The sequence below is a fragment of the Perca flavescens genome, chromosome 17 (genome assembly GCF_004354835.1).
Source record: "Perca flavescens isolate YP-PL-M2 chromosome 17, PFLA_1.0, whole genome shotgun sequence".
NCBI lineage: Eukaryota > Metazoa > Chordata > Actinopteri > Perciformes > Percidae > Perca > Perca flavescens.
The window spans coordinates 27,642,334-27,659,732 of record NC_041347.1 but is presented as its reverse complement, the minus strand read 5'-3'; the positions used below and the strand labels follow the sequence as shown (position 1 = coordinate 27,659,732).

Here is a 17,399-nt window from a genome sequence, read left to right as displayed (position 1 = left end):
CGACTGCCCACTAGCCAATTCAACAAGTCAAATCGGCCAAAATGAACACCGACGAATCCTCCGACTGACGACGGCACGGAACACAGCGAACAGACTCGAGTCACCGACGTCGCCAGACCGTCCGACGGCCGATAATCGGGTTGGTGTGTCAGCGCCTGCAGTCAAAAACTGCAGCCAAAACTGGTTGTTACTAAAATGGAAACATAAGAGGACACAAACACTCAAGCCTTGAATCAAACGCACACATACGCCCACGTGGGCGTTGCTATGCAGAGACAAAGCAGCAGTGTGTTCTCCACATGAGGGACCAGAAACTAAAGATTACTCCAAACTCCACATTGTCCATTTTTGACGTCAATACTAATGATTTCCCTTTACTACTTCACACAGGAAAACAAACTTGAGTGCAAAAAGATATATATATATATATATATATATATATATATATATATATACACACTACACACACACACACAAACAAACATTCATGCCAGTATCCAGCAACTAATTAACAACAATTATTGAATATGTAGGCTACATCATCAAATAATAAATATTTACAGTAAATCTTGAAAAGCCAAACATCAAATAATGAATATTGATATCCAATCATGAAAAGCCAAACATCAATTAGCCTAACAAATAGGCCACACATCACATTGCAACTAATTGAAAAACAGACATAATATTTACACATTTTATTACAAATCATAAAGTGTCAGCCATCAAAAAATAGGTGGAATATTAAAAAGGCAGTCATCAAGTAGGAAAGTCCAAAAAGGATCCCTTGCACACATTAATTAGTCTACCGCATCATGCTTTTTTACTGCATGCAATCACAATGTAAGACACATTTTCGCCACTAGATGTCGCACACATATTATTATTTCACGTTGGCTTTCATTATGCAATGCAGCATCCGATGTGAGATGATCAGTGTGACAGAGAATAGAATTTTTTTTTTTTTACTGGGTTGTGACTGTGATACAACATCTCATATTAAATAATCTTGTCAAAATGCATGCCACCATGTAGCCTATTTAAAAGTGAATACAATCACCTCTAAAATATCTGCAATGTAGCCTAATAATTTCAACTACAAATGACACACAGTCATGAGGCACTGGCATCTTTTTGAGACCACACACCACCTACAAATGGTTTAGAATCTGAGAAATATATTGACAATAAGAGAATATCTTTTTTTGTTATGGTTTTCCTTTAAGTGACTTTTTCAGAAATCTGGCCTGCTGAATGTCACATGTCAATACAAATTAGGGCTCAGCTCGACACGTTGTGTCCACAGTTATCACATGCATGGTAGAAAATGTTGTGAAGACAATACTGGAATCTCTCTCTCTCTCTCTCTCTCTCTCTCTCTCTCTCTCTCTCTCTCTCTGTCTCTGTCTCTCTCTCTCTAATATCCAGCAGCATTTTCTCAACTCCCAGCTGAGCTGTTTCAGATTAGGCTGTGTGTAGAGATTTGGCCTTCAGCTTTAATGCTTACAGCTTCCTCTGGAGTCTCAAGAGTTATGGGCCTAATAAAACTCTCTCTTTTTACCCCCCTAATTTACACACACACACACACACACACACACACACACACACACACACACACACACACACACACACACACACACACACACACACACACACACACACACACACGATATGTTAATGATGTATTATAACTGAAGACTGATGATGAGTAATCTTGATGCGGATGTTATTTCCGTTTCATTAACCCGTAATGAATTAAACGCTCTGGATGAAAATGAAAAGTGGGGACTTGTTTTTAGTATTATTATTTATTGATTTTTACAACTCACTAGTATCCCACTGTCACAAATCACACACCCAGACACACTAACTGTCTTTGTGTGTGTGTGTGTGTGTGTGTGTGTGTGTGTGTGTGTGTGTGTGTGTGTGTGTGTGTGTGTGTGTGTGAACAGAAACCACATAATCTTTAAAGAAAAGTTATTAATGAAAGAATAGACGTGAATAGATCTTTAAGTAATTTTGAACAACAGAGCAGCCAAGACTTATAGGCTACTTTGTTATTAAAAAAAAAAAGCATTGTTAGTGAGCCTTCTGATAACTGAAAGACTTATAGCCTAGCTCTTCATTTTTAATTTAAAGAAATCTCGATTGTGGTACTCAAATGGTATGATTTGAAGAGCCATGGTTTGATATAATAGTGGTATTAATATTGCCTATATCATCCACATTTCTAGGACTAAAGTCTTTCCAGTGAGGATGAAAGGGCCGCATGCCACCATTTGGTGTCAGTTTCTCTTTGTTGACTGAACATTTCAAGTGGACGGCACATGCTTCAAAGACGATTTAGTTTTGGGGGGTAAAACCATTTATTGGACTTGGCAGTCAGTGTGTGTCTGTCAGAAAAAGGAGACACCTGCTTTTGGACAAATGTCCATGCCGACGCACAGCGAAGCTGGGCTGGATTTGCTGCTGCTGCTGCTCGGCCCTTCATCCGCCTGTAAGGTAAACCTCTACTCTGCTGGGTCTTAGCCTATTTCACCATTCGGTTATTCACATGCAATCACTTCTGAAAACGTGATTCTTTCATGTTTCTGTCCGTATCTTCCGTTGCTCTCCTTAGTTTGCATGTTCACCTTTCAGCACACCAACTTTTTTGACCCGCACGTTCACTGAATGTTACAATAAATATTGTTTTAATGCACAAAATGTTTTATAGCCTAGACAAGTTAGATTCGTTTCCCTAAAATAAACAACTAGGCCTATTTGTATGAGCGTGCAAGCCTGTAATAGGCTACACAGGAGCAAGCCCTAAACAAGGTTTAAGGAGGAAAATAACTCATAACTCGTATTTTGGGATTTGTTGACCCATTTACATAGCCTAATTTGAATTATTTTCACTTTAGGCCTATTTATTTACAGGACAGCGCGCAGTTAAAAAATTATTGTCTCTTTAAACACATAACTTGACAGTTTTTACTCTACCTTGATGTCACTGTTAAAGTTTTTGTAGAATATCTGTATTCTGTAAATAAAATTGGGGATTGTTGCTATATTATACTTGTCAATCACTAAGGCACAATATTTCAGTAAAAACAAAGATTAGATGATACTGAACAGACACCAATACACTTATTTCTTACCGGAATGTGACTGTTTTCTTTTACTGGACTCAGTCTGGGCACATATAGGATGGGTAATCACAGAGGATAAAAAAAAAAAAAAAATTTGTATGAGCATTCAAGCCTGTAATAGGCTACACAGGAGCAAGCCCTAAACAAGGTTTAAGGAGGAAAATAACCCCGTATATGGAGATTTCTTTGACATTAGGTCTCTTTATTTACAGGATAGCGCGCAGTGATAAGGGTTAATATGTCTATATGTATTTAATAAGCTAATGAATATCCTAGGTTTTTTTTTAAATATTTGAATAGGGAAACGGTGAATTTCAGCCCTTCACACTTAAATCAGCGTCAATGCTGCTGTGACATTTCTGTTCTTAAAAAAAAAGAAACATCACTTCTCATCATCATCGGCGGTTACTCGAAGCGAGTAGGCCTAGATACTGTCCTCTCTGTTGGATCGGTCTTCAGGTGAGGTGACTGTAGCGGCCATGATCCACATGCATGGTTAGTGATTGAGCCTTTTAATCTCTCTCTCTCTCTCTCTCTCTTCTATCTGTCGCTTTGTCTCCGCGGCACGGCAGAGTTCCGTTTTGCACGGATTTCTTCTAGGAGTGCCCGTCCAGTGCAAAGTGCTCCTCTGGTGCTACATGTGATGTGATATGTCTTGAAACTGGCCTTGATATTGTCCTTGAAGTGTATTTGTTTTTGCCCGCCGAGGCCCGGGGCTGGCTGACCTTCCTTCAGCTGGGAGCTACATGATCTGTTTGGAGGAGAGTGTTGGTCATGCGGCTGACATGCCGGTCTATCGTAGCTGGTAGGCCATAGCCTACTGCGTTATTGGGGCAGTTGTGCTGGTCATGTTGCTTCCCCTAGAACGCTGATGTTGGTGCGTCTGTCCTCCCAGCTGATCCTCAGAATCTTTTGTCAGGGTCTTTGGGGCTGTAGTTCCAGGGCTCATAAGTGCCTTCTGTAGCTTGTAATGACATGGGACTGTAGGGGTCCGTGTAACGCTTATCAGTTCAATTTTCTAAGCACAAACGGACATTTGGAAAAACAGAAAAATGGGTTCCAATATCCAATTTTTCTTTTTTTTCCGTCTTGACCAATTAAAAAATTTAATCTTTAAACAGTTTTTCCAATTTTCTGTTTTTATTCAGAGGATCGGAAATTTAGAAAATTACAAAATTGCGTCTGGTCTCCAATATTCAATACTGCAATGGTATTCTCTTCCTCGTTCTGCCTAGCTCCACCCCGCCCCCCACTCGAAACCATCAGTTGTAAGCACCTCTGACCCCAAAGTTTATAGTTTTAGTTTTTTTTTTTTTTTTTTGGTCCATATGCAGTTGCTGACCTGCATATTCCGCAAAGTAGAGGAAGAGAATACCATGGCAGTATTGAATAATTGGAACCCAGACGCAATTTTGTAATGTTCTCAATTTCTGATCCTCTGAATAAAAAACAGAAAATTGGAAAAACAGGTTAAAGATCCAATTTTTTTTTGGGATTTTTGGACAATTTGTCAAGGTGGATAAAAAAATGAAAAATTTGATATTTGAACCAATGTTTTTCCAAATGTCCGTTTTTGCTTAGAAAATTGAACTGATAAGTGTTACACTGACCTGTAGGCTATCTCGGTCTTTAAGACTATTTTCCTGAGTCTGCCGTATAGGCCTACAGGCTTCTCTGGCGCAACTGGATATAGCGGTTTTACTATGATCTTCATTCATTCATTCTTATATTTGCCGTTTGTCACCATAACGTGTGAAACAAAACATAAAAGCTCAAAGCTAGAAGAAAATAATAAGCCTTTCTCCCTAGCCTGGTTGACACCAGACCCTTCTCAGTTGTAACTTGCAGAGCAAATCTCAAATTTGCCCGAAGTTCGTCAGGGTTTATTTATATTGCATTTAGGCTTTTTAAGGTTTTCCTGGTATACATCGCGCGCTCTATACAGTAGAAAACATTAGAGCAATTTAAGATCAAAAAGTTTCTGAACATGGGTTGAAAGAGATAACCCTTTTCATAACAACACTGATGTGTTAAATTCAGATGTCCTCCTGTTGCAACACATTCTTGCCTGTTGAGCATTAGCCCATAAAGTAGCCCAAGTCTTTTAATTAGATTATGCAATAAATGGGGAAATCCCCATACACCATGTGGCTTTAGACCTCAGGGGGGTTCTGGTGTTTCAGCCTATATCAAATGTGATAACCTAAACATAATGCACTTTGTTTTTTTGTTTATATCTGGTTTGTTTATTAGGTTTAGTACTAAATAACTTAAATGTTACACAGAAATGTTCACTGGCTGCAACAGCCCTGCACTGCTGTAAGTTAAAGTTAACTCACACCATTCAAATGATTCAGATTCAGATTCTGTTGGTGTGAAGAATGCATGTCAACCCAGAGTCACTTGTTCTGAGTATGCGGATTGCATAGCCCCCTTGGTCAGAGAAGCCTCCGTGAACACCAGAGAGACTGTAAAATCACAACCACTGAGATGTGTAGCAGCCCACCTGCAGACACCTGCTGAGGCACCCAAGACAGCGGCATATAAAAAGTAAACGTCAGCAGTCAAACACATTGTTACGCAAATAAGTGTTATAAATAGCTTAGCTTGGTTCTTAAGTGTCCCAGTAAAACATGACAGTGTGTATGGATGATGGAAGCTGCCAAAATAAAAAAATAATATTCTAAATGACCCAATAAATACATTAATGTGACATTAAATGTACCAAAAAATATTAAAAAATAAATGGCAATTGAATTTAAAATGTAACATACATTGATATTTCTGTTTTAATTTGCTTCTTTATTTATTTATCTTTATAACAATTTGTCTATTTACTTTCCTATTAATTCTTCCCTTTTATGTATTTATTTTAAATTAAACTTTAAATAGTTTTGCATTTATTTTTATTCAGGCTATTTAAAAATTTATTTTTTATACTATTTTAACATTTTTTAAATGTGTTTATTAAGTGATACGTGTTAAAAGTGTGAGTGCCAGCAACAGCAAGACCCTGAAAACTGAAGCAGCTGAATGAAATTCAGCCACCATTTCATCATTCACTCCTGTGGTTTTTCCTACCGTGGAATGTCAAAATGTCTTTTATGGACAAAAAAGACCCCTTGTTTGGCAAGGAAGCCAACAATTTGCATTATATGACACAAATGTTATGTAAATATCAAAAAGCCACTCCAGGCCATGATTTTCATCTCCTATAATCAAGGCCTCTTCTTTCGACAGTCACAATAACAGAAAGGTAGTCAGCCAGTAAGACAACCCTCTGGTTGCGTTCCCTCATTCTCTGTTTATTCTCTTCTCTCTCCAGAGCCTAATGAAGTAATGAACTTGGGCTGATTATGTCCACAGGCTACAAGATGGACATAAGAGAGAGAGAGAGACCGCCTCCGCCAGCACAAATCCTTTTGTTGTTATATAGCTAATTTTAATTTTGGCTGTTAGGCCTGTTTTCAGCTTTTGTTTTGGGGTAGTTAAGTTGCTGTGGTAGTTTAAAGCCTGGGTTCATAGGCCTTTGGGTTGTTGGTTGGCCTTTGCCTTCCCTCTCTTAAGCAGCCACAACTGTTTTTTTCCGGGATTGTAAGTTTGAAGTGGGTTTATCAAACAAATCTAAAAAAGTGGCATCTAATGGTCTTTACTTGAGCCTATATGTGAATGTCTGCAAAGCCTTAATCAACGCCATTTAAGACATTATTTTCTGTCACATGCATCTTCAGCCGCACTTTAATGCAGGCTGATCAAAGGGCATGTCGGAAACCAACCTATTATATGGTCTATATACAACAAGAACATACAAAAAAAAATAACTCTGGGCTTTGAGCATCAATGAACTTTCTTCAGAACAATACACCAATGTGTTTCAGTGTCCGCATGATAAGTGAATGCATAAAATAGGAAATGTCTTTTGATTAGACACATATATTTACTGAGCAATAAATTGGAAAATCCCCTAACAACACAAGGCTTTCCTTTTACAGAGATGTTATATGTATTTCATAAGAGAATGACCAAAATATAACCTGAGGACAACTGCTCAACTATTACTGTTACTGTTGACCAAACACATGTCTGCTACCAGTATTGGCTGTGTTACTACTGATACTAGTACTTCTAAACCAATACGAGTACTCTTACTAGCAGTAGTTATCTATGGAGAGTGTCAGGCCACCAGTTAGGGACACATACTACTGTTACTGTATCTGCTGTAGTTGCAAAGATAAATCAAAGATAAATCTATGAACTATTACAACTATTAAATTAATCTGAAACTATTTTGATAATGGATTAATCGGTTTGTCATTTGTTTAAAAAAAAATATTTCTCTAATTCCAGCTTCTTAAAGTGAATATTTTATAGTTTCTTCACTCCTCTATCACAGTAAACTAAATATATTTTAGACAAAACAACATTTGAGGACGTCATGTTGGACTTTGGAAAACACTGATCTACATTTTTCACCATTTTCGGACATTTTATAGACCAAATAACTAATCGAGAAAATAATTGACAGATTAAACGGCAATGAAAATAATCGTTGCAGCCCTAATCTGCTGCTACAGCTACTACAAGTAACTACTACCACTGACCACTGTTACTAGGTTGTAATTGCCGGTGATACTTTTGATAAGTTAGCCAACAGGATATATTGTTGAAGGAAACCTTTATTGTCCCTAGAGCAATTGGCTTTGCACAAAAAGCACAAGACTATCAAAGTGATGCTATTTTCCTTAATATATATTCATTAGTTCAATCTATTTGATAGACTAAAGTCTGAAGACATACAGTAGTGTTGGGAAGTTTGTCCTCCAAACAGTAATTAGTGAGGCATTACGTAAGGAGGAAGAAGAAGTAGATTAACATTTAGCTGGCAATGATCATGATGCAAAATCACCAACAAAGTAAAAATGATTAAGGTTAAGAAGAAAAACATTTCCTTTAATTAGTTTGCAAAATACTGAGCTGATAATGGAATTTCATATAGTATATACATATATATATATATATATATATATATATATATATATATATATATATATATATATATATATATATATATATATATATATATCTCTTTAGATTATATATAACAGAGTGGTTTTATACAAGTTTTAAAAGCAAATCTGCAATATTTCTCACAATGCTAAAAATCCTTTTGATGTTTTGGGATGGAAAATCAAAAATCTAAAGATGTCCAATGCTGTCGTAAAACAGGGTTGTCAGCAAAATGTCAGATTAATAAAGCTATAAAACTCATGTGAGTTAAATTATGATTTTCTCTTTAAACACATAATTTGACAGTTTTTACTCTACCTTGATGTCACTGTTAACAAAGTTTTTGTAGAATACCTGTATTCTATAAATAAAATTTGGGATTGTTGCTGCCCATATATTATGCTTGTCAATCACTAAGGCACAATATTTCAGTAAAAAAAAAGATTAGATGAAGCTAAACAGACATCGATACACTTATATACTACCGGAATGTGAATGTTTTCTTTAAGTGGACTCAGTGTAGGCACATAGTACAGGATGGGTGATCACAGAGGATAAAAAAACAAACATTTAAAGGGCTCTGAAATGCATTTAGCCCCAACTGCTTCCCTTGTAGATGCTCAAAATGGGCTTTGAAGTCCAGCTTTTAGACTTGTTTGTGCTCCTTATTCTAAGAAATACTATAGGCTACTTTGAACGTTGCTGTGTGGTTTTACAAGTCGAAAATACTCAAGAGGTCTTATGACAATCAGTGTGCATGCAAAATGGATGTTTTTTTTTGTGCTTAAAACAGATTTGTTTATTATAGGCTACATACGTAACACTTAACTGCATGTTTCACTGTATGATTTAAATGTTACCTCCTGGCATTTTATGTGTTTTATACAGAAAAGGCATAACTACAGTACTATTGTTGGCATAGTTTGTAAGTGTGTGTGTGTGTGTGTGTGTGTGTGTGTGTGTGTGTGTGTGTGTGTGTGTGTGTGTGTGTGTGTGTGTGTGTGTGGCTTGGATTTGACGTGGCCTGACGAAAACGTGCAACCCAGCCTTTTTAATTTTACCCAGCAGACCCAGTTTGGGCGGGATCAAGGTCAAAGACCTTACTCACTTACCATTGAGAAGTGGTTTCATTGGGGCTAATACAGAGATGGGGAGGTAGGCTTTTTATAGGCTATACTATTTATGTTTCTTGTTTTAACTGTCAGGGCTTAGGTCACGATGCAGTGCTAGGTTTAGGTTGATGTTTATAGGCCTATAGATTATAGCCTAATTTCTGCATTTAGGGTTAGCCTGCTAATTAGCTTTGCCCATGTGGAAATAGAAATAGGGATAGGCCTACCTTTACCCTGTTTATGACTGCGTGCTTGCTTTGTTAGATAGCTTAATTGGTCAAACCACAGCCTGTTAGAATTTAAAGTATTTTAATTGTCCATGTATTTACCAAGCTGCACCTATCCGTCAAAGTCTGACTTTGGCTCCATCACTTCACCGTTTTTAACGAAGAGCGGAGCAGCTCTGCTGGACCCTAGCACCGCTTCAGATTACCGGGGCTACTGCCACCACGAGCCGCGACAGCAGTATCCTCCTCCGTGGAAATGGAGTCTCCACCAGTCGAACCGTCCCATCACCTCTGCGCCGCCATCCTGCTTCAGTATGCCGGGGGAGGCGGTTATTCACGAGTACCAGGGCTTCCCATCCTCGTCGGAGACGATATTCAACACCGGTAAAGACTGCTTTCTGTTCGGCGGAGCGGCTAACGGCGCCTCCAGTCCCCGTTTTCACACACAGTCGTTTTCCGGAGACCCGCCGCGGGGTTTCCCCGGCAGACACACGGCGTTCAATCCGGACTCTGGACTTCTCTTCCCGGCAGGGCAAAACAGAGTCCTGCCGCCGGTTTTCGAGCAGTTTCTCGAGTATGCGGAAGAGGCAGTAGATGCGAGAGCCCAGATTAGACCTACACCTGGGAGCCGACAGCAGAAAGAGACGAATCCAGCCGAGTGGACGAGCTGTCACACCGGGGAAAGCAGCAAGGTGAGGGACGGGTCAGAGTCACCCCAGGCTGCGAAGGAGGACGAGGAGGATGCGCTGTTATCCAGCGGCAGTGCAGGAGACTACAGCCAAGGCCCGAGTAAGTGGAAGGCATACAATAGACTACTTTAATTTCAATGAGATAAATAGTTTAATTTATTTAAAAGCAAGTAGGGCCTAGGCTAGATAAATAGGCCAGTTGAATTCCTAATTGAGACCACGTAGAGCCCCTTGAAAAATCCCACAGCACGTTTTAGTGTCATGATGAGCCAACGTGCTCCAGACAGGGTCACAAGAAATTTGTGCAACAAATAATTTGCTATTTGATATCCTATACGTTTTTCATTAAAAAATTAGCCTACATTATCATTTCTACTCCTTACACATACAGTCACTGAATGATGTGAAATACTGTCAAGAGCCGTAATAGGCCCAACGGGGGGCAGCCAAGATTAGTCATTTATAGACCTTTTGTCCAGGCAAAAAATGTAATAAATAGACTAATAGTTAACTCTTTTTATTTATGTATGTTGCTGTTGTGTAGACTACTACTCTATGTTTACTCAATCTAATCTATTTGCTGCTACTTATATTCACACTGTACTTATTGTGTAATGTCCTACTGTGTTTATGTTGACACTGCACTACAATAGAATTTGTACAATCCATTTGAAACAATCTTTTTAACCAAATCTTACTTGTAACCTAATCTCACTTACTTCTACTTAACTTTTTTTTTTTTAAATGTATTTCTGTATCTATACTATAGCTGTTACTTTATACACTTATTGACTTTTCTTACTCTCATTTTACCTTGAATTTGACTGTGAGCAACTCCAACTAAATAATTTCCCTGAGGGGATCAATAAGATATTCTGAACGAACAGGTTCGTCTTTTCAAATTAAAGCTATTGGGATACAGGACTGAATATAATGTAACAATTAACAACACAAAACCTAGGCTAGTAAGATAAGATAAGATAAGATAAGATAAGCCTTTATTGTCTCCCATAGGAGAAATTTGTCTTGGGCACTCGAGAGAACAAGATGGCGACACATCACGCATAACACACAATAAACATACAATTAACCAACTTACAACATAGTCATACATTTTCTCATGTTTCAATAAACAACAAATAACACACGAACACCCCCCAACAACACAGCCTCCCCCTCTAATTGCACAAATGTTTAGATAATTATTGCACATTTCCCGTTAACTCATGCTGTGGTGAATAACTTCTATATTGCACAATGCCCCATTGCATAATACCATGTCAAATATAACAGCAAATTTTGTACCAGTACCCTATCATTGCACATCCTATAACCTCAATGTTCAGTACCACAGTCTTATATAGTAATAGTGGTCATACATAAATCACTGCAGCCAACAGACACAGACGCAGACACACACACAAACACAGACACACACACTCTATCTGTTATTATTCATTAATTTGATTGCAAGCGGCACAAATGAGAATTTGTAGCTGTTAAGCTTGCAGTTTGGTAACCTGTACACTCTGCCTGAAGGCATCAGCTCAAACTCACTATACAGGACATGATTTGGGTCGTTGATGACTTTGAGACCCTGTTTCCTCACCGCCTCCTCAAAAAGCTCCTGAAGAGGAGTTGGTGGCATTTGGCCAATTATTTTGCCAGCCCTAATAATTGCATAATAATAATAATAATAATAATAATAATAGCCTAGTGTACTGTTTTAGCTTCTTTCTTCTCCACACGTCTACAACCTAAGGAATGTATTTAATTGCATTATAGGAATATAATCTCTCTAAAATGGAAGCCTGCATGCTGTGTTTAGACTATAGCTATTTTAAAATTGTAGGCTTCTATGCACTGATATGTGATTATTTATCGAATTACACAATAAAGTTAGTTAATGTTCCAATTTTCTTTGTTGCCAATTGCACTCCCAACTGATAGTGGTTGGCTGAAATAGTAAACAGTCAAGTAGCCTACTACCTATGCATGTGGGCCTAAATAAGTATGTTTTGCCTATGACTTACAAATCTACAAATGCAAACAAATAACCTAATGTAAACACTTTGTAATTATAGACTCTGGCTCTGGTCAGTCAGTTCTTGAACTCACAGTTCCGACTTAGACCTTGACATTCACCTTAAATTAAAAGTTAAAAATCTCAATGTTTTATATCAGATTTAGCTCACCCCTTCCAAGCTACATTGGGTTAACCTCAATTTCTTACCCGTGTTTTAAATGTAACAAATGTAAATGTACTTTCCTTCATTCCACTTGGCAGTGTATAGACTAAAAAAGGCTCTTGACAGGGGATCTGTGATGCTTTAGTTACTTTCCCAATAAATCCTGAGATATGCCTTTTGGGTAATCTCTTAAAATCTAATGTTACACATCATTCCATCGGGCTTACAAAAATCCTACCGGCCATTGCCAAAAAATGTCAAACTCAGATCTTCCATTGCTAGTTGGATTGTGGCTCTCAGAAGTGAACAGTTGCGTACATCTGGAAAAGATAACCTACTCACCAATAAACAAGATATGTTTCTATAAAATATGTCAACCTTGTATCATCTACATGGAGACTCTCCCATCTCACATGATTGATTGTCTGCATGGTCTCTATTTTCACCACACTAGTATTGTCAAAGACCATTCTATTGTGGTTAATGCAAACCTATCTCTAATTTTTTCTCTTTATAGTTTTACTATTTCTTAATAGTCTAGTTACATTTTAATTTGAATTGTTATGTCCTAATTTATTTTATTGTCTGTTCATTTATTTTTTGAGATGTCTGAAATGTGCAGTGAGTGTTTTCCTGTCAATGTGTGGCTGTGTGGATTGTAAAACAGAAATACAAAAAAATGTCAAAGTTAAAAATCATTTCAGGGGCGCCCATAGCTCAACTGGTTGAGCGTGTGCCCCATATATTAAGGTTCAGTCTTTATCGCACCGGCCCGAGTTCGATTCCAACCTGTGGCCATTTGCTGCATGTCATCCCCCATCTCTCTCCCACTTTCCTGTCTATAGCTGTCCTATCCATTAAAGGCTAAAAAAAAATCTGTTCAATTAAACTCAGACTAATTCACAGACTGGTTTTCGCTCATCTCTTTTGGGTGTTTAAAGAGACAGGTGTCCTCTGAACATTCACGTTGTATTACATTAGTAATGTTCTTCTATTACATTAGACACACTTAGATTAAAAATTTGCTTTTTTAATATTCTTTGTAATAACTCTTTTCTCAAGGTGTATCATTCTCCCTCTCTCTCCAGCAGAGCCCTGTGTGAGGAGGAGGACGCGTTGTCCTTACTCCAAGCAGCAGATCAGAGAGCTGGAGAGAGAGTTTCTATTCAACATTTACATCAACAAGGAAAGACGCGTGCAGCTGTCCCGCCTTCTGCGCCTGACAGATCGGTGCGTGCATGTTGCAATATTTCTTAAATTCAATTTAGTAGGGCAGGACTAGACCCCAGTTCTGATTCACGGATTCATATGTGAAGAAATTTGTAAAAATACAAGCTGCTTTCTGGGTCATAGAAGCACAGTTACACCTGGGCAAAGGAACACATCAAACGTTGCTCCAGTTGGGGTTAGATGAGGGTAAATTAGAGCTAGGGTGATTGTTACTCCACTCACCTAAGCTTCAGGCTGCAGAGAAGCACTATGATTAAATACTCCATACCCTGCATGGCTGGTGACTGGTGTCTCGTTCTTGTTGTAAGCAAATTGTTATGAAATATATGGAAGTATAGTAAACATGAATACATTGGAATGGAATTAATCACAGAAAATTAAACAGCAACTATTTTGATAACTGCTAATTCTAATTCTCCACTGTGTTTATATCATTATGACTAAATTTCTTTGGGTTTTGGACAGCTGATCAGAGATTTAAAGATGCCACATTGGGCTCTGGGAAATTTTGATGGGCGTGTTTCACAATTTTCTGACGTTTATCAGGAAAATAATTGGTAGATGACTTGATAATGAATATAATTGTTTGTTGTGGCGTATCCAAATTATTTTTTTTTGGTGATGGCCATGATGTAATTACATTGCATATTAATATTCTGTCTGATATGTTGCTTTTTATTTCAATATAACTTATATCTCTGCTAGAACACCAGCGCAAACAAATCAGATTCTATTTATCTATTTTATCTTTTGCTGCTTCAGACAGGTGAAAATCTGGTTCCAGAACAGAAGAATGAAAGAGAAGAAATTGAAAAGAGAGAGACTGCTGTACCACACGAGATATCACCTGTTATGATGGACGGATGAGGAAGAAAGAAGTAGGAATCTTTTATAGTGTCAGGTGCAAACTGTGTGACAACGCTTTTAACAATGTCACAGCACTGTATCATTCCAACCCTGTAGGCAAGTTAATAGAGACAAACATAAAGGTAAAAACAAAACAATAAATAGATACAAACATATAGGCTTGTCATTTTGAATATAAGCTACATACCAACATGCCACGTACATTTTAATTTCTAAGGCACAAACCCTATAATGTGCCTTGAATAGTTTGAAGGAGACTTGCATTTTATATATTCTTTCCATCCATGCAATGAGCCCTTTACAAGATGGAATAAGCACAGTACATCTGAATTAGCCAAAGAGCATCTGTATGTGATCACCACAAAGACCCAGCAGTGCCTCTACTCCATTGTCTTCAAATAAATAGATAAATCTAGTTCCTTCCTGCCATCGAAGAAGAACCCCAAGGCTCAGTGTTAGCCCCCATGTTTTACTAGAGTACAAACAAATCGTGAGCAGTCAAAAGCACCAACAACTAATGAATATTCTTCTGTCTGGCTCCTGATTTTCTTGACTTTTCATCAAAGGCATTCTTGCCTTATTTGAACCCAACTTCCATCTGAAGACATGTGGCTCACTGTAAAGAAATAAAACCTCTCTCTGCCTCATGTCCTATAAATACCATGGAATGAGCACATACATTCTTTATCCTTTCAAAAAACTAAATGAAGGGAAACATTAAATACAGATGTAGCTCTTTATATGCTTGATGGTGGAGCCTCTTGTGTAGGACTTCACATTTCTGAGAGTATTTGATTGATTTTTTAGTGTGTGTTTTGATGTTGACTTGGACTGCTGACAATGTATTGATACAGGCCCTATGTATGTAAATTAGTTAGTTTCTATCAATCTACCAATCTGTATTGATACAGTCACAGTTTTGAATTATAAATCCTCTTGCTGTCCATGTGAAATTGTTTACAATTAAAGGTAAATACCAAATATCATATAAATATAATCATTTTAGGCAAGCAAAGACAATCTAATATTTTTGTGTGATATCTGTGACATTTGGTATTGTTACCATTTTGCTTCTGTGTTTTCAGGCAAAATACTTTAAAGACTGACTGCATAAGAGTCATAATCAATGAGTAGTTCATGCCTATTTTCTACTTTTGTGTGTCCTTGCATTTATTCTAACATTATGCAGTTTGGATTTCAACATATGCATGTATTTTATGTCAGAACTTGTACACTTGAAGACAAGGTATTAAAATATATGATACAATATCTCTAAGAGGAACTGTTTGTTTGTTTTGAAAGGGCTTTGCGGGGCTTTCTCAGAAGGTGTAATCCTTAATTTGATGTTAAAAGAATACTTGAGGTAAACTTTATGATATGATTTCATAGTTTTAAATGCATTTCTAATTTACAAAGGATTCAAACATTCGAAAACAAAAACATAGAAAATTCATGTGACATTGAGGTTGGATTAGTCTGATTGTGGAATTATAAATAGAATTTTTCAATTACCGCCTGTAAGTGTTGACATAAACCAGTTCAGAAACTTTAAAAATGTGTTATATAATATAAAATCTCTTGTAAAATAAGAAGAAAATAGCTACACAACATACACAAATAGGTATTGCTTATTTTAAATGCTGGTTTGTAACAGCATTGTTTGAAGCCATTCACAGGATGTTGTCTGAATGCTTTACATAGTAATAAAAAGTATATTAACATAATCTGTTATCGCATCGGCAACAAAAAAAGCACACCCAGAAGCACAATTAAATAGGCTCATATTTTAGTTGGATGAACCTAAATCGTAAACACAACCATAACTAAAAAGCAAGTTATTAAGCAGGTAATTGCTGCCCAGGTTAAACTAATATAAAATGTAAGTGTCAAACTATAAAAGATAATATGTAAAAGTAGTAAATAGCTTCTTTGCCATATTTTCTTTCTTCTTTCCAATCTGGGGTCCCAACCCAGACTTTGAACAACACACAGTGAGTCCAAGGCTGCAGAGGAACCTTGAACCGCAAAACAACTACAACACACCACACCGTCACAACCACCATTTCCTCAACTTAATGACTTTTATTGGGGCAATACAGACGGTCTGCTGTCTCTTTCTTTCTTTCTTTGTCTCACACATTGCACTTAGTCTGTGTGTGTGTGTGTGTGTGTGTGTGTGTGTGTGTGTGTGAGTACGGCTGTGCATGAGTGTATTTGTGTGTGACGTAAAAAGAAAGACAAGGAGATGAAAGGAGAGATTGTGTTTCTGGTTGGAAGTAAAGGCATTCAACCTAATGACCTACAATAAACTCGACCACTAGAGCCTTTTTTTCTTTTACCAACACAGGCACATTTTAAATGGATTTATTTATATGCATTTTTTATTGCTAAGCCTTGTTTTAATCTTCTTTTTTTTTACTGTCTTAAAGAAATGGATAATACATTGACAGTAATCGTAGACAAATAGAAAGTAGGTCTAGTAACAGAACTTGTAGTAGAAACAGTAACAGAGGCATGTGTGTAGTTAAGCAAATAAAGAAGTTGAAGAGGTGTAATATCAGCAGTAGAGACATTGTTGAAAGGAGAAAAAGTGTCAGTAGCAGTATTGCCGTATTGGTAGTAGTTGAATTAAGGTTTGTAGCAGTAGTAATTTTAGTGGCAGCAGCGGTAGCAGTGTTTTTTTTAGCAATAATAACAGAATTGATAATAGACATAAGAGTGAAAGGGCAACACTTTATTTTAACCTCACTGTTTAGCATTTATAAGCAGTATATAAACATGTAAGGAATGATTTATAAGTCACTATAATGTAGTTGAAGCAGATTTATGTAACTATTAACTATTAACACAATTAACTCTTGTGGGAACTCCTAACTGTAGAAACAGATAATAAATGACAATTAAACACAGTTGTAATAATATAAAATATGTCTTCATGGAAGAAGTT

At 37.3% G+C, this 17,399-nt stretch overlaps 1 protein-coding gene across 2 annotated transcripts; it reads left to right on the top strand.

Moving 5' to 3' along the window:
- Positions 1-9,215: 9,215 nt before the first annotated feature.
- LOC114572282 (homeobox protein Hox-D11b-like) lies at positions 9,216-15,678 on the top strand. Of its 2 annotated transcripts, none has more exons than XM_028603854.1 (3): positions 9,216-10,266; positions 13,447-13,585; positions 14,348-15,678. In XM_028603854.1, the coding sequence occupies exons 1-3, from the start codon at positions 9,570-9,572 to the stop codon at positions 14,439-14,441; spliced, it is 930 nt and encodes a 309-aa protein (XP_028459655.1). In that variant the 5' UTR covers positions 9,216-9,569; the 3' UTR covers positions 14,442-15,678. The 2 variants fall into 2 exon arrangements, with proteins under 2 accessions (XP_028459655.1, XP_028459654.1); XM_028603853.1 differs by having other exon boundaries at positions 13,444-13,585.
- The last annotated feature ends 1,721 nt before the right edge of the window (positions 15,679-17,399 follow it).

What these genes read in the sequence shown, in the direction of transcription:
- LOC114572282 (XM_028603853.1), top strand. Translation starts at nt 9,570, where the DNA reads ATGTATTTACCAAGCTGCACCTATCCGTCAAAGTCTGACTTTGGCTCC. An exon ending in AGACTACAGCCAAGGCCCGA is followed by an intron (nt 10,267 to 13,443) that starts GTAAGTGGAAGG and finishes CTCTCTCTCCAG; the next exon opens with CAGAGCCCTGTGTGAGGAGG. An exon ending in CTTCTGCGCCTGACAGATCG is followed by an intron (nt 13,586 to 14,347) that starts GTGCGTGCATGT and finishes TTGCTGCTTCAG; the next exon opens with ACAGGTGAAAATCTGGTTCC.